General features: G+C 39.2%; 1 protein-coding gene across 1 annotated transcript; it reads left to right on the top strand.

The window, feature by feature from the left end:
• The first annotated feature begins 25 nt into the window (after positions 1-25).
• On the top strand, positions 26-17,493 carry LONRF1 (LON peptidase N-terminal domain and ring finger 1). The gene is made up of 12 exons (XM_040065433.1): positions 26-623; positions 6,724-6,842; positions 8,682-8,804; positions 9,417-9,563; positions 10,062-10,299; positions 10,385-10,475; positions 11,316-11,430; positions 11,965-12,086; positions 13,648-13,806; positions 13,915-14,077; positions 14,411-14,563; positions 16,089-17,493. The coding sequence occupies exons 1-12, from the start codon at positions 26-28 to the stop codon at positions 16,245-16,247; spliced, it is 2,187 nt and encodes a 728-aa protein (XP_039921367.1). The 3' UTR covers positions 16,248-17,493.
• Positions 17,494-17,841: the final 348 nt, after the last annotated feature.

Below are 17,841 nucleotides of genomic sequence, written 5' to 3'. Positions count from 1 at the left end.
CCCCTTCGCCGCAGCCGCGCAGCCGATGGCAGCGTCCTCTCCCGCCGCCGCCGCGGGCTCGGAGCTGCCGCCGGAGCCGGGCGGCAGCGGGAGCCCTGGCGAAGGGGCGGACGAAGAGCGGGAGCTGCTGCTGGCGCGGCTGGTGCCCGCGAGCCGCCTGAAGGAGGCGGTGGGCGCGTCCCTGGCGTCGCTGTGCCTCGGCCCCTTCGGCGGAGCCCAGCGCCTCGGGACCCTCGTGGACTGCCTGGTGCTGAACTACCGCCTGCGGCAGGGCCCGGGCCGGGGCCGGGAGCGCGGCGCCGAGGGCTCGCTGCGCTGCTGCGGCTGCGGGAGGTTCCTGGGCGAGCCGGTGACCGTCCCGTGCGGGCACACCTACTGCCGCCGCTGCCTCCGCAGGGAGCTGCGGGCCCGCTGCCGCCGCTGCCGGGATTGGCTGCTGCCGGCGGGGGGCACCAGCACGGCCGCGGCCCCGCTGCGCACCAGCGTCGTTCTCAACCGGCTGGCGGAGAAGTGGTTCCCGGGCGAGTGCGAGAGGGCGAGGGCTGGGACCCGGCTAGAGGAGCTGCTGGCCCAGGGCCGCTTCCGAGAGGCGCTGGGCGCCGTCAACCAGGCTCTGCGAGCAGGTAAGGCTGAGGGGAGCGCTCCCTTCCTCCGCCCGTGCCGCCCGCCGGAGCCGCGCGGTCCCCGCCCCTACCGCCCGTGTCCGGCGGGACCGGGACGGACTGGTAGCCCGGGACGGCAGGCTCGGGGGGCTGGGGGTGTGGTGGAGTAGGTAGATGTGCCCTTATCCCTTAGTGGGGGACGGTCAGCAATCGACAGGGGCCGGTGAAGAGCGTCCGAAGTTTTCTCGAGTTTGAAGGGATTCGAGGAACCTCTCCATTGGGAGAGCGGAATGGAGGGGACGTGCCGCTGCCCGGCCCTTGGTTGAGCGCCCAGCCTCGCAGTGGGGTACACTTGCTTCTGCTTACTCCAGATGTGATGGGGCGCGTCCCACATGGGCTCCGTCGTGTCTCCCCCGCACGCTTCTGTGGGACTTGTTTACAGAGGAGTCTATGGGCTCTGCTTCGTTTTGTGTTTGGTAATCGCTGTGCGCGGGCAAAGAGAAATTCCGTTGGTGTATTTAACCTTGTTTCCTGAGAGAGAGACCTATTTTCAGTCTTAAGTGTCACCAAGACAATTCCCAGCAGGCCGAGCCCAGTTGCATAAGCAGACAGGCACGGAGGGGGACAGGTTGTGTAATGGCAGTGACATCATAGGTGGGTGTGGTTGGAGTTTTATATAGTGTTGAAGAGGGTGCAAAGAGGGGAGGTAGAGGCACGCTTTTGGGATATCCTATGTCCTTAGCTATATATGTGTCTGGCCGGTACCATGGACTCTTAAAACACGCTCAATTTTTCAAAGTTTACTCTTTGTAGAGGGAGTCATATTTGTGTGATTGATAGACCTAGATGGGTCCAGTGAGAGAGTCCTTTGTTCTTTTAATTTGACTATGGATTTTAACACCTGGTGGGTGACATGGGAGGTTCTGTTATGATTTATACCAGGATTTTTTTTTTTTTTTCTGTTCGGTAATTTAGACTTTAATATTTTTACAGATTAAGTGTGTTACGTTTGTACAGTTGGCTGCAGTGGAGGAGAAAAACCAAAAGGTTGCATAAGTCTAATCCTTCCAATCTGTTCTGGGGAGATACATTAGGTCTAGTTCCAGAATAAACTGTTCTCAACGTAGGTGGGATTAAGTCAAAGATCTATTTTGTATGCTTTTTGACAACCTAATTTTAAGGGGTTCAGTTTTGGCTATCAATTCTACTTTATTTGCTGGGGTGTTTCCAAAGGGTAGGATACAGGATGGATTTTAAATCTTGAACCTCTAAAAATGCAGACTTCTTCCTGAAGTACAGCATTAACTTATACAGGTCACAAAGAAATCTCAGTAGTTTTCAGGGTAGAAGTGATGAGTCCAGTTACTGTTCACATATGTTTACAGGGCTCCTGTTTCATGTTTCAAGACTGCTTTGAAAAAATAAAAGAGTAAATTAATTACGGATTTTTTGTTAATCTTTCTTTTATGGATTTAGGAATATTATTTAGATCTTTCTGGGGAAAGAATTTTGATTCTTTTTTGTGTGAATCTACATCTTCCATTTTGGTTTCAAAATGGGTTTAAAATTTGAATATACTTAGCAGCTGTGGTGCTTATTGAAAATTTTATTATTCAAATTCAGTACATGTGCTAGAATTAAGTGCTACAAGTTCACTTTAAGGTCCATTGTATGATTCTTTGTTGTGTCTCCATTCCTGAGAATTATCAACATTCCACATATTCTGGAAAAGATACTGAAAAACTTTGTGAGTCAGAGAGCAGACATACATTAAATGTGAACTTAGAGCTGTGGATTCACAACTACAAATTGAAGGTGATTCCAGGCCAATAGATAAATTAATAAGTGCTGGTGTACTTTCTGTCTTCCTTCAGATCATGAATTTTGAAGTCACTTAGAGATGGAAAAGATGTAGCTTAAGAAATGTGTTAATGTCTAAAATGATTCATGTTCCATTTCAGCATTTCCTTACTGCTGCTTCATCTGTTTCTTTTTAATGCATGTAGTTAAAAAATTGTGATAAACATAAATCTGATGTCCTAAATAAGGCGTTGATGCTAAACCTCTACTCAAAAAGCATCTTGCCATAACTTTCTTCCATTTCTGAAACATTTGAAAGAGTTCTATTTGCCTTTGGGCAAAAGTGACTTTAAAAAGCCATAAGGAATATTAACATTCATATAGGTAGTATATTCCTTGCAAGAGTTGAAATGAAATGGCTTAGTTAAAGAAGGTCCCTTGAACTGAAACACAAGCGCAGCTTGCCTTTAATCAAGTGTCCTGAAACACACCACTGATAGGTTGAATTTGATCTGAATCTCACTCATTCCTGCTGGAGTGGACCTCAGGAGATCTGTTGAGCAATCAGTGTCCTGTTTAAGCAGAACAAATACTGTGATCAGAGCAGTTTGGTTAACGTTTTGTACAGCTGGATCGTGAAAACCTACAGGTTGACAATTCCACAGCTGCTCTGAGCAACCTGCTCAAAGGTTAATTATCCTCATAGTGAAAAATCTTTTCCTTATTTGAAGCCTTAACTGCCATTGTTTTGGTTTATAACCATTGTCTCTTGTGTTTTCACGGCATACTTCAGTAGAGTCTTACAGGTAACCCACTTTTGGATTCTGAAAATCTGCTGTGTTCTCCCAATGCCTTCAGGAATTATTTTCTGCTAAACAAGCCCAGGTTTTTTGGCATTTTCTTAAGGGTTGTGTGTTCCAACTCTGATTAGTAGGGTGGTCCTGTAGTACTGTCTTAATAAATACTGTGTACTAAAGTATTTCTACATGGGGTTTTTGATATGCATGTCTTTAATTTTGAAGCATTTGCTGTATTAAGAACTATATAAAAAGCATGCAGAATCAGATCAGAGGTGATCTGTTTATTGGTATGTTTATATTTGCAGTAAGAGCAGATGCTTTGGAAGTAATATAAAACTCAAGAATGCATATTGAATGTGATTTTGTGTGTACACCTTTGTTTACTTTCCTATTAATGTAATAATAACAGCTGATACCCACAGCTGTATTTTGCAGATACTTGGTGCGTTTTTTTGTTAAAATCATTTGTCTTTGGGATGCTATAAGTGAGTGATTTCTGTATTTACAATGTATTTGGTCAGTAAAATTGAAAGTTCAGAACTAATTATGTTTACGCTCTCTTTGATTCAAAGATTCAAAATTAGCTTGCATCCTCTCTTTAGCTGAAAAAACTAATATTAAAGTATATGCTGAAACATTGCAAAATTGTTTTTTTCACTGTAATAAAGCATAGAAATTAAATATTCATTAAAAAATTGGATGTACAAATTTAGATAGAAACAGGGAATTATTTAGGTTGGAAAAGACCTCTCAGATCATTGAGTCCAACCATTAGTCCAGCACTTCTGAGCCTATTGGTAGTCTGTGTTCCTAAGTGCCATATCTACATATCTTTCAAATCCCTCCAGGGATGGTGTCTCTACCACTGCTGTGAGAAGTCTGTTTCCATGCTTGGCAACCCTTCCAGTGAAAAAATATTCTCATATCCATACTAAACCACCCTTCATACCGTTTCTTCTCGTTATGTTGCTTGTTACTTGGGAGAAAAGACAGCCAACCCCCCTGTGTCTACAACCTCCCTTCAGGTAGCTGTAAAGAGTGATAAGATCCCACCTGAGACCACTTTTCACCAGGCTAAACTCAACCTTTCTTTATTAGACTTGTGCTCCAGATCCTTCACAGCTCCATCACCCTTCCCTGGACTCACTCCAGAGCCTCAATGTCTTTATGTAGTGCAGGGCCCAGAACTGGACACAAGATTCGAGGCATGGCCTCACCAGTGCTGAGTACAAGAGGATGATCACTGTCCTGATCCTGCTGGCCACACTAATCCTTGTACAGGCCAGGATGTCTTTGGCTTTCTTGGCCACCTGGGCACACATTGTCTCAGGTTCAGCTGCTGTCAACCAGCATTCCCAAGTCTTTCGCCACTGAGCAGTTTTCCAGCCACTTTTACCCCAGCCTGTAGCACTGCAGGGAGCTGGTGTGACCCAAGTGCAGAACCTGGCACCTGTTCTTGCTGAACCTCTTACAGTTGCCTTGGCCCATTGATTGAGCCTGTCCAGATCCCCCTGCAGAGGCTTCCTGCCCTCCAGCAGATCAACACTCCCACCCAACTTGTGTCATTTGTGAACTTTTGGTGCACTTGATCCTCTTGTCCAGGTTGTGGATGAAGATATTGAAAGGACTGGCCCCAATACTAAGCTTTGAGGAACGCTACTAGTAATCATCTACCTTTGGTCTTCTGAATATTCAGACCCAGTTTGTCATATCTATTGTTCATTCAGTGACAGCGTTTGTATGTTCAGCAGCAGAGTTTGGATCTCAGCTAAACTGTTTTGTACTAGTTCAGTTGGATGCATTTTTCATGGGGAAAAAAGTGGATAAAATATCTACCCACTGCAGACTTGAACTCACATTTTTATGTTCAAACTACCCCTCATTTTCCCTTTAGGAAAAAAGGCTCACAGTTCCTCAGGTCATGTTCTGCACTTGAAAATGTGAAACAGATGAGCTTCCTCTGATTCTGTGCAAATAGGCAGCTTATCAGAGAACAAAGACCCGCACTTACTGCTGGCTCTGAACAGAGGAGTTTGGTTTGCTAACTCTGTTGGACACCAAAGAGTCAAGTACAACACGAAGAACTATCTGAAGAGTTTAATCTGAGCTCTCACCTTGCTAGGCTTTAGCAGTCACAAAGCACAGCCACAGGAAATCAGGCTTCAGAGTTGTTCTGCTTGCAGAATTAGTGTCACTCTCAGACCAAGAAAGTTTCCCAGACTTCGGTAAAAACAAACATTTTATTATGTCAAATGTGAAAATGAAATGAACCAGCTTTGGCAATATTTATGTTTGTGGGGAAACTGTCAACTCAAAAGAACGATAATTCAGGAAGACACTCTAGTTTCAGCTAAATGAATTCTTCTCTGATTTTCTTAACTCTTTCTTTTCTGTTAAGATCTTTTTTACGTGTAGCATTATGAATCTAAATTCACAATGCTGTGTGTTGCAGTCTATGGGAGCATTGACCAGGATGCCTTCTAACTGTAGAACAGGCCAGTATTGGAAATCTATGAGAATTTATACAAGACATTTAGAATAATCAGAATATTAAATTGAAATGATAGCCACCAAGAAAACCTTTTTTGAAACAAACCTAAAGAATTAGTTGATTTTAGTATTTGTTTACGGTAGACCAACTACACTAATTAGACTAGTTTATCTCCTTCAATGAAAAGCAGGTCTATTAATAAAAACAAATGAGATTAAAACAGTGTTCTGGCATTTTTTCCAAGCAGCAACTGCAATTAGTTGTGTTACAAAACCATAGTTTTAGTGGCAAGGAGACAGGTGTCTTCCCATTTAGAGGCTGCAGTACTCAAAGTGCAAAATGCTGTATGTTGGATATGGGAACTTGTCCTTACTGAACACATTTTGCTTTTTTCCACTCTAGAAGTTCCACTACTACAACTCCTTACAATAGGGCTGCCAGCCCTTACTAAAGGCTTTCTGGAATTTGCGATCTGTTTTTATCACATAGCGATAAAGCCTGGTTCTGGTATCTCCCAGATGGCTGCCACTGTGAAAGTGGCATTTCCAGCCATAGTCAGAAGGGATCAGGCACTATAAAAACAAATTGCAGTCTGCAGAAAAACTTGGGTATTTGAAACAAATTTTGTACTACTTAGACTTTTAATACAAGTGTGGTAAATTCCCAGGTTTCTGTGGTTTTGATTGGATGTGCTGTAAAGATAAAGTTAATTTAGGCCTCAATTTCTGTTGTCACAGCAGTACTGAGCAGTGCTTTGTGAGCCTCTTTGTTCGGTATTTGAAAATAAATTTTCTTGTTGCTGCAAGATACATTAGGATCCAAAATTTGTTCCTTAGCTTACAAGACATGGAACAGGAATTGCTGCCACTTTTGTTATTCAACCACTAGGGTGTGAGGGAGAAGGTACTCCACTAATTTTGGATATATTGTACAAAAAATTGTAATTATGTTGTGTCACTATAGAAGCAAATCTAATTAAAAATTACAAAATTCTGATTTTTAAAAGATTTTACCTAATTTCTGTCTGCAGATTCCAGTGACTTGATGCTAAGAATTTACAGAGCTGAGTCATATGTTGGCCTCCAAGAATATAAAACAGCCATAGAAGATCTAAATTTTGTTATTTCTAAAATGCCAAATTGGCCAGAGGTAAGTTGTTATGAACTCATCATTTTTCAATATTGTATTTGTAAAACTAATAAATTTCAATTTATACTTGCATCAATTTGAAAACCTAAATCAGCTACTTTAAATGTTGTCTCTTTAACGCGTGCAAAATGCTAAAAGTCATCTTTAAAACAGTTGACTCGTATGAGACAGGCTCCTGATGAGTATGGCAGGTTAGGGCTGGTTGACAGATACACTGAGAGTTGGAATAGTTCATGGTGATGTAACCGGTAACAGCTGCGGTTTGGGGCTTGTTTTGTTTAGTTGTTAATTTTTGTTAAAAGAGGGACACTTTGCTGTTTTAGCTTGGAAGGTTTATCTTCAAAAAGCCCAAATAAACTCAGTGGGAACTGAGCTTTGCAAGTAGCATAGGCAGCCTGGGGAGTCTGTGGTCTTCAGAACACATGTTGTCAGAACTGTCTAAACTCTGAACACAGCAGGAGCAGCAGGATCTTGCCACATAAGGGGAGATAAATGCAGTTGTCTTGATTTCTCCTGTGTTCAGCAGTTCCGTGGCTACTGCAGGTTCATAAAGCCTCCTGCTTTTCACCTCTCAGTGTTGGTAGTAGTGTCTACTTTTTCCTGTGTGTTTGGAAGGAAGCATCACTTTGCTTAACAGAACTGAGCTTGGTTTGATGGATGGGTTCCTGTAACAATCCTTACCTTGGTAGGGAAATAAACTGTAAGAGGAGGACTAGCAAACTTCCCTTTTTCAGGGTTCATCTTAAAGGAAACCACTCAAATCTGTCAAAGAGGATGCGTGTCCTCATCTGCCAGTGTTGTTGAACAGGTGTTACTGTTCATACTCAGTCATTCTGTAGAAACTGCATTCTGGGGTTTGGTAGAATCTTTTGGGGGTTGTTTTGGGTTATTTGTTTATTTGGGGGGGTTTTGTGGGGTTTGGGGGCGGGGGGAAGTTGTTTGTTTGTTTGGTCTGGGGTTTTTGGGGAGTCTTTTTTGGGCTTTTTTTGGTTTGTTAGTTTGTTTTTTTAAGTTTAGTTTCTGGTCTGTTATCCAAATTCATATATACAAATAGATATTGTAGTTTTAACTTTTTTTTTTTTAATAACTTGTTTTTATCTAACTTTAACTATTTTTGTTAATGTCAGTGCAACTTTTAAAAGTTGAGATAAGTTCTTAGTTCCAATGTTATCTACTTTTGAGTAAGTTCAGTAAAATCCAGTAGTCTTTCCTCCCTCTTTTTTTTCTTTTAAGGAAAACAGTACACAGATTTTTATTTTTTTTCCCCAGCTGGTATTCAGTGTTCAAGCATAAAATAGTTGGAAGAAGCAATTAATTCTGAGAGTGCATTGTTTTGTTTTAAGAATATAGGTTGGAACGTAGGTAAGGGATAAAAGTTGTGTGGATTATTTTACTTGTATTCACCCTTCTGAAGGCTGGAACCATAAGGCTTTTAATGAAAGAGAGTTCAAAAAAATTATCCTGTAAGCTGTTGTGTGAGGTTATGTAATAATTTGCATTTCTTGTCCCTCTTCTTTTTGTCCAAAGGCTCACAGAAGAGGGAAATTAAGGGCTATGAATTCAGCACTAGTGAGGTTTCTAATCCTTTATACAAGATAAAACAAGTTAACTGGAAGAAGACTCTTGCTAGCCTATCCCGTGGCTCTTTTCAAACACTGTAGAGGATGTGTGTTAGACAAGGGATGTGGATCACGCACACTGTGCACAGTTCAAATCTGTTAAAGCTGCATTCTTTCTGTCATGGCAGGTTCTAATTCTAGCACTGAGGTAATGCCTATAGGATCAATACTGCAGTTCTCCCTGTCCTCTACAAACGTCTTTGTGGTATCTGTTTCTCAGGTCTACTTTCAGAAAGGAAAAGTGCTGCAAGACTCTGGCTTTGTAGGTGATGCCTTACAACTGTTTCTACAGTGCTTAGCCCTTGATGAGGACTTTCTTCCAGCCAAGCTAGAAGTAGAAAAGGTAATTTTATTTATGATATTGGATTCCTATCTCTGACTTGATTCCTTTATGACACTCCCATTATGCTAGACTTGGAGTGTCTAAAATCTTCATTACATATGTAGAATGTTCAGGTGGCAGATTCTTTTTAAGATATCTCTTAAATCATCCTACCTTGAAGAGTTAGTCCCAATGTACATGTTTTATATACATGTTGAAAAGTACTTGTGTGTTTGAAGTTACTAAATGAATATGTAGAAAACTGGAAAGCAGGCAACAAGTGAAATTTTCCTAGTTGAAACCCTCTGTGCCTAGAGCACAACAGTTTTTTCTATGATAATAAAAATTTACATTGAAAAGCTGCATAATACTGAATTAATAATATCTAACTCTGTTTGATTTGTAGTAGAAAAGATTTTTAGATCGATTTCTTTTTTAGCAACTTAGGTATGTTTCTTTCTACATACATAGGTTTGTGCTCAACTCTGCCTTCACAGTTACTGCTTGAATAAAGATCTGTTCATGAGATCAACTTCATGTAGATTACCTTCTTAATTTTTGAGATGTAAATTTATGGCAAAGGTATGTCTGGATTCTTTTTTGTTGTTGTTAACATTGAGCTGTTTTTTCCAGATACTGTGCGATGTTTTGTCACCAGAGAAATTAGGTGAGAGTCTGAAGGAATCTGCTTGGAATTCACCCCATATTAGAAATAAACCTTTTATACTTGGTTCTGAGGTGACAGCGTCTTACTGCAACTTACAGCTGTGTCGTCTGCAGGTAATAAAAACTCTACAGTAACTTCTGTCTTTGACTGTTGTGTATACATCAGATGTACTGATACCCTTATTTGTCACACTTTTCCAGCGTAAATACTGATTTTATGTAATTGGCTAAATTGGTTTGGGAGTGATTTATTTTCATTCATAGTGTTAAAACTCCTCATTTTAATTCACTAGAATGAGTAAAAAATACAATATTAGAAGGCACTGAAGTTTCATATTGGGAACTTCAAAATAAAGAGAAATACAATTTTTCTTTCTTTTTTGAAGCAGATAAAATATTATTTTTGTTTTGTTTGAAGTGGGTGAAGATTTTTGAATTGTTAATGCTAAGCAAATTTGAGTACTGTCTTGACTTAGAAATTTTTCTAGTTAACTAATGGGTATCCACTAACTTGGGTGTCAGTTTGACTTATGTGTTTTTGCGCAGTCACGTCTCACATACTTAGATTTGTGTTACTCCTAGAATACAGTTCAGTTCATCTTACTGTTACAGGGTTTAGGAGGATCAGATCTACTGGAGCCTGTGAGTGGAGGCTTAAATCGTGCACAGTCTGCCCATGCTCTTAACTCAACAAAAGACCTTGCCAAGGAAGATGGCTTAAAGAGAGTGTCTTCTGAACCCCTTCTCTCTGGCCAAGGAAAAGGTGCTTTGTTAAAAAGAAAGCTTTCCTTTTCAGAACAGGATGCAGTTGTATGTGAAGATGGAAGAAACAAACACAAAAAGCAAGGAGGTAAACAGTCACTTACTGTGAAATTTAAAGTATTTACTGCCTTGTGCCTTTGTTTGAAGAAGTATCTTGTCCTGCTTTTCCTCAGAAAGTACAAAAAGGGACATGACACTGGCTTTTGGAACAATCCCAGGGGATTTGATTGATGTATCAGATTTTGAGTGCTCTCTATGTATGAGGTAAGATTTCGTCCTTGATTCAGTATTTGTTACAGATGCTTATCTGTACAGGCTGCATACCCATTACATGTATAAACTGAGATACTTGTAAGTTGTTATGAGTTCTGATATCAGTCAATAATTTGCAGCTTTTCACTATCCCTGCACTTACATGTGTATTTAAATTTGCTACGCTCTTATATACTGTAGGACTATTCAAATCAAGTTGTCCTTCTAGGTAACCATCAAAGGATCTTTTGTGATTAAATGTTAGGGGTTCTTCAGTCAATAAAACTTACTTTGGGAAGGTTAATGCTTAGGTGCATAGCCTGTGAACCTTGTATTTGTCTGGGAGACATAGATGCTCCAGAATGTTAGTCTACTTAAATGTAGCTGATGTTGTATTTGAAAACTCCTACTGAGTAATCTTTATTTTCAGAATAAATAATGTAAAATGCACAGTGTATACTGAACTATTAATAGTTTTGTTATTAGTATGCAGTCTTGCATTTAAAACAGCTCAGTTTCTGAAAGAATCACCTGGTTTTGTGTATTCTGAATCTCTGCGTAGGGAGACCAAGATCTTTGTATATTAGGGTAAATGTTTAGTTACCCGGAGTTTTGGAATGTGTCCAGCTTCATCAGAAAACAGATTTGAGTGTTGCAGTAAATGGAAACAAACTGCAGTGTAGAGGAAAAAGTAGAATAAGGAGAATTGGGACTAGTTTGCTTCGTTATAGTATAACGTTATATGTATAGTATGTATATAACTAGTCTTAAAAATTCAAGAGATTAATCATTGATATTTTTAGGAAAACACACACAGGCCATGACATCTAACTTTTAATAATTTTGTTTCAGACTATTCTTTGAGCCAGTAACAACTCCTTGTGGACATACTTTTTGCAAAGGTTGTTTGGAACGGTGTTTAGATCATGCTCCCCAGTGTCCACTCTGTAAGGAGAGCTTGAAAGAGGTATTGTTTCTCAGTAAAGCTCACAAATTACAAATACTGTATAGTTTTAAAGGTTGTTTCACTTGAACCAAACAAATTGGATTTGCCTGGGCTATGGATTGATTACTGCTAGAACGGAAAAGGGTCCCAGGGTCTTAGAGGTTTTATGTTTCTGTGACCATTCACTTCAGTGGTGTAATTCAATCCTGCATATTTGTAAACTTTGGTAACTATTCAGTTAAACCTCTCTGTGATTTCTATACACTTTTCTTATTGCTGTGGCTGTATACCCTGGAAAATCAGTTCTGTCCCTGGTAAGCTTAGAAATACAAACTGAGTTAGACATTCAAATTGTCAGACACTAAGAACTTACTCAGAGAATCTAATTTTCAAATATTAGAGTATCACTAGGTTTTAATTAATGAAACAAAAACTTCAGAGCTGTAAGTTGTCATGAGTTTTGTGAAATTTCATAGATCATATTTTTATAAAACTGCGTTTTATCAAGCCTTTTGTTAAGATACATGAAAAGAAATTTTTTTTAATTGTTCACAGTACCTTGCAAGCAGAAAGTACAGTATCACAGAACTGCTGGAGGAATTAATAATGAAATATTTGTCCGATGAATTATTTGAGAGAAAAAGAGTTCATGCTGAAGAAACTGCAGAACACTCCAAGTAAGCTTCCTGTCTTGAAAAACTTGAGAAATTAGTATGGAAATCCCTTTTAGAAATGCTTTTTTATTTTTATAGTCATTAATCGTGGTATATTACGGGTGCAGGAAGGAGTATGAAGCTTGTCCAGATTCTTCTGGATATTATCCCATCCTTCAGTTGTGTCAACCACACCACTCAGCTTGGGGTCATCAGCAAATTTGCTGAGGGTGCAGTCGATCCCTTTGTCTGTGTCATTGATGAAGACATTAAACAGTGCTGGTCCCAGTATGGACCCCTGAAGGACACCACTGGTCACTGGGACTCTGAGCCAGTGACCTCTATCCTCTGGCTGAAACCATCCAACACTTTATTGTCTAACGGCCATCTAACGGCCCACCCATAAAATCCATCTCTCTCCAATTTGGAGAGGACGTTGAGGGGAGAACTCTTTACAGAATTCCAGATAAAATGATACCTGTAGCCCTTCCCTTGTCACTCCATCATAGAAGGTCACTCACTAGGTTGGTCAGGCCAGGTTGGATGAGGCCATGAGTAACCTGATCTAGTGGAAGGTGTCCTTGCCCATGGCAGTGGGGTTGGAAGAATTAGATGACCTTTAAGGTCCCTTCGAACCTAGGTTGTTCTATGGTTCTGTGAAACATATGTTTCCCCTTCCATTCCTCTTTCTGCTTGCACTGTCAGGGAGCTTTGGTTTTAGCTTTGCTGCTGTTAATAAATTGTCTTCAATTGACTGCAGTGTCGGAGACTTGAATTTCTTGCAAAGCAATTCATAAAAGACAATCTTATACAGACAGATGTGATAAAAACATTGTTGGGATTTTTTGTAAATGTGTTGTTTATCTCACAGAGACTTCTTCAAATACGTAGACTGTTGTGTATTGTAGATATGAATATTGGAAAATTATTTAAAACTACAGCTCATGCAACTTATTTAACAGAATCCATTCAGTAGAATTATGTTTTATAGTCTGAAAGGCATTAAAATTAAACACCTAGTAATGTTTAATGATAACTTGATTGTATCTACTATCAATTATACATACTTGATAAAATAGGATGAAAAAAATACTTTATTTTTCAGTTACGCCTGCTGAGGCATATTGCAAGGTGCAAATTAAACACTACATTGCATCTTGTGATCTGGAGTCCCTCCTTGAAAATAATCTAAATGGTGACCTAGTTACTACTACATCTTTTTACTTACAGGAAAACTGTGTCTCTGAGGGCTTAATTTTATAGCTCAAACTGAAGCAGAAATCAAAAAGTAGCTGATGCCCCCATCCACAAAGCAGAGCCCTTCATTCACTCACTAGATACTCACTACGTAGATAACAGTGAGTCTTACTGTCCAGTATCTATGCAAATGAGTACATAGGTATTCAGCCACTGTTACTGGTATGTGAGTTTATCATTCAGGAAAGTTTCTACAACCTATTTTGACTTCAAAAATAGTGCTTTATGATCTCAAACAAAGCAGACATACTGAAAAAAATGTGTTGTCTTGGCATAGCTCAATGTTTAGATTTTGAAGACATATATTTCATTTTATGTTCTCTTGAAGCTTGACCAAGAATGTTCCAATGTTTGTTTGCACTATGGCATATCCTACTGTGCCTTGCCCTCTACATGTATTTGAGCCAAGATACCGACTCATGATTCGCAGGAGTATGGAAACTGGAACTAAACAGTTTGGGATGTGCATAAGTGATTCTCAAAATGGGTAGGTTTACATCCTAATTGTAAGCTTCCCTCTCTTTTGTCATTTTTAATTACAAAAAGCGTCTTTTCAGATGTGTATAACTGCATTACTGACAAGATCTCCTTTTAGTTTTGCAGATTATGGTTGCATGCTGCAAATTAGGAACGTTCATTTTCTACCTGATGGACGGTCTGTTGTTGATACAATTGGTGGAAAGAGATTTCGAGTTTTACGGAGAGGGATGAAAGATGGTTATTGCACTGCAGACATTGAATATTTGGAAGATGTTAAGGTATCCAGAATGCTGTCTAAATATATATTAGTATTAATATATCAAGATTTTTGCTTGATTTGTTCTTGAAAGCTCTCTTTCAAATTTTTAGGTCCCTAGAAGCTAGTTTAGTTTTTTATTACTATAAACAAATAAGAAAACCCTAATTTTTGTTTCAAGTTTGAAGCTGTAATATTAAAAACATTACAATACTTCTTTACCATTCAGTCGTTAGCAGTCAAGGTTATGGAGAACACAAGAAATGCATGTAAATATAGTTGAAATTGAGTGATTATTTTTATTTTAGCTTAATTGTTTATCACTAACCATATTTTCATAACTTTCCTTCTACAGGTTGCTGATGAAGAAGAACTAAAGAAATTAAGAGAGCTTCACAATTTCGTTTACAATCAGGCCTGCAGTTGGTTCCAAAACTTAAGAAACAAATTTCGCACTCAGATTCTTCAGCACTTTGGACCAATGCCTGACAGGGAGGAAAATATACAGGTGAGACATCATTTAATATTCATTATTAGATGCTTATTTCTAAAAATAAAAGCCCTATTTCCAACTGCTAAGTATTAAAAGAAGAACTCCCACTTTTTTCTCCAGCTTCAAAGACAATAAGGCTTGCACCTTGTTTCTCTTAAAATGAGCAACAAAAAGCAATTCTGTCACTGGTCAGCAGTTTCTCCAGGAAAAGTATGATATGCTGATGTGGAAATAAAACTAGTAAACTGAAAACACTTTAAGTTCCAGTAACAGTTAAACCGTTAGTTTATGTAAAACTGTTAGAATTCAAAATTCATAAAATTCTCTATTTTCTCCCTGTGAAAGTTAAGAAACTGAATCTGCTATGTTCAGGCAGTTAACCTTTGGCAAAGAGGTAATCACAAATAACACTTTCCTCCTTTCTGAGCTAATGCTGTAAACTAGCTGCAGCAATCTATTTTGATGGTTATTATAAACCGTTAATGAAGGTAAGATCCTGAGGGAGTGGTGGAGGCTGTAGAAAAGTAACATTTAAAAATATGTAAGATTTGGTTCTCAAAGTGGAGTTTTGTGTGAATTGGGATCTTAGGGGAGCTTGTCCCTCACTCATCTGCTACATATATCCATGAAACTATGGGGACTGTAGATGCTATTTCTGTTTATCTGGGGGGACTGTAAATTCTGTAGAGGCTGGTGCATGAAGTCAGAAGTGATTTTCGAACAATTTAATTGATCTAAAACAGCATACTAGGAAAGAGGAATATGTGTGCAAAACCAGAATAATCAGCAGCATAGGAATACTGTGGGTGTGTATGTGAGATTTATAATAGCAGACAAATGTGTCAGCTGTGTGATAACAACTGCAAATGAGGAAATGTTATCCTGGTGTGTAATACTACCAGTAGTATTTTTGCAAATCATTTGAGGTACTTAATATTCTCTGCAGTGGTAGGACCTCCACTGAGGAGTATTAAGTCCAGTTCAAGGCCTGACATCTAATGGTTGCTGTTGGTAATTAAAGTACAGGGAAAAGTTAGAGAGTTTTAACTGCTTAGAAGAAACTTGCTAAGTAGTCCTGCTCTGTCTAGAAGGTAATAAGAAGCGGAGTGGAATTGGGAAGTGACAGAAATCCATCAAATAGCAGTAATTATAATGAAAACAGTAGGCTTCAAGAATATTCAAGCCTTAAGAACATCATGACAAGTATTAGATTTAATTTTTATCAGGGAAGTTTGTTATTGGGTGACTGTCCTGTACTTAGCCATCTTTTCCCAAGTAACCTATGAGCTTCCTGTGTTGTCTTAAAAATAATTGCTTTATAAAGTTTAGTTTAAGTTTACTTTGTTTGATTTCTCAGTTGAGGAGAAGAGATCCTTTCAGCATTCTTCTAATCTGGAATTAGATTAGCCCTGGAATTCTCTAGTTAGTGTGTCAAACTTGAAACTAGTCTTGGTCATTGATGACTTTGTCTTTTGGTGTCTTCATGGTAGTCAAGTACATGACATTGGTTTTTGGTAACCAGCTTATGTTTTATTTCTAGGCAATGCCCAATGGTCCTGCTTGGTGCTGGTGGCTTCTAGCTGTTCTTCCAGTAGACCCCAGATACCAGCTATCAGTTCTCTCCATGATGTCTTTAAAAGACCGTCTGATAAAAATCCAACATATACTCACCTATTTTTCTAGAGACCAGTCCAAGTGACTAACCGCCTGGGTCTTCCTGAAAAGTTACTCTGTTCTGGTTGTAGTAGCAGCTGGAATTTTTGCTGCCTTTGCACATCTAGCACTGGTTTGAGAAGTGTAATGGAACTGTTTTTTCTCTCCACCCTCCTGGCTTCCTGAACCACATGGTTCATTGGATGCACACTTTCTTCAACCATGAGAGAAGACCATTGACAATTGCACAAAGTCAATCCAGCTAGATATGTTTTTCACGTTATCTACATTAAAATTTGCACTATGTAGAAAAGAACCTTTTTGAGACTTGATCATTTTAGCAATTGACTTTTCTAAGCTGTGGAAGTGCAGGACTTAAGGCTGACAGTCCAAGTTTACAACATTGAATAGGTAATAAAGGTTTTGCAAATGTTTGCCTCAACTGGTTTTTTGCTGTTTGCACAAATATTTGAAATATAGTATTGAATGTCACAGTTGGATATTACTACTCTTGTTTAACGATCTTGACCATAAATATGGCACAGATTTTTTTAAATTATCTTGTAAATGTTTGCATCACAAAACAGGTGACATGAACTGTATGCTGAACTGAGAGCCAACTTTAAGGAGCAAATGCAGAAAAAAAAGGTACTTTTGTCTGAAAATACTTAAACTGTGAATATGGTTTACGTACCTAGGCCTGTACATTTTGAAGAGGAAACTGAAATCTGAATGCTAGTACCAGTTACATTTCTACTGGGCTTTTCAGGCTGTTCTTCCAGGGCACACACTTAGTTTGTAGAGCTTAGAAGAAATCTTAGAGTGTGCGTGCGTGTGTCAGTCGGGGATTGTGCATCCAGGATTCAAAAGCTTAAAGTTTTATTTGAACTTAAGTTGGTGCGAATGTGAGTTCTATGCCTTATTCATATAAATAGTAGAGCACACTGCAGTGGCAAGGTTAGCATCATGCTGCCAATAGGTACTTTTTGTAATTAAAAGTTTGCATATTTGTGAATATGTCTGATACTGGCTTTCTTGTATGTAAATCATTTGTAAAATATTTCTTAAATCTTGCTTTTGCTAATATATTTAATTTTCAATAAAAGCTAAAAGTTTGTAATATTTTTAACTTTGTCAGAAACTTAAAATCACTTTGCTTTTCCGTATGTTACTATTCTGGGATCTTAAGTAAATCCAGAAGCTGCCGTTTAACCTACATTAAGGTTATGAGCACTTCATCATGTAACCGGTATGTTCATAATCTGATTATAGTACCTGTCTCAGACTGATTATTGGTCAGACAAGTTTTTTTCTGGTGTCCTGCTTTTCTTTCTACTTTATTTAAATCAGGTCTGAAGGTTGCATTTTGCAAAATGTAAAAGTTGTAAAAAAACTGTCCTTGCAGAGCAGTGAGGTATTTCACTGACTTGCTAGTCAGATACTCTGGCCTTGTTCTCTTCTGGAGTTCAAGGCTGGGGATACTACAGTGTGGTGGTCCCTGGACCATCCACAGAGAATGATTTCACTCCCTTGGAGAATGTGTAGCTGCTAGGCTGTTACGGTTAGTAGTGACTCCCCCTGGGAAGTCTCCCTAGGAGACTTCCTTAGCTCATGGTGAGCAAAGTGTGTCAAATCCACGA

The sequence above is a fragment of the Hirundo rustica genome, chromosome 5, assembly GCF_015227805.2.
Source record: "Hirundo rustica isolate bHirRus1 chromosome 5, bHirRus1.pri.v3, whole genome shotgun sequence".
NCBI lineage: Eukaryota > Metazoa > Chordata > Aves > Passeriformes > Hirundinidae > Hirundo > Hirundo rustica.
This window is presented reverse-complemented; position numbering and strand designations above follow the sequence as displayed.

What these genes read in the sequence shown, in the direction of transcription:
- LONRF1 (XM_040065433.1), top strand. Translation starts at nt 26, where the DNA reads ATGGCAGCGTCCTCTCCCGCCGCCGCCGCGGGCTCGGAGCTGCCGCCG. An exon ending in TACAGCTGTGTCGTCTGCAG is followed by an intron (nt 9,564 to 10,061) that starts GTAATAAAAACT and finishes TTACTGTTACAG; the next exon opens with GGTTTAGGAGGATCAGATCT. An exon ending in CAAACACAAAAAGCAAGGAG is followed by an intron (nt 10,300 to 10,384) that starts GTAAACAGTCAC and finishes GCTTTTCCTCAG; the next exon opens with AAAGTACAAAAAGGGACATG.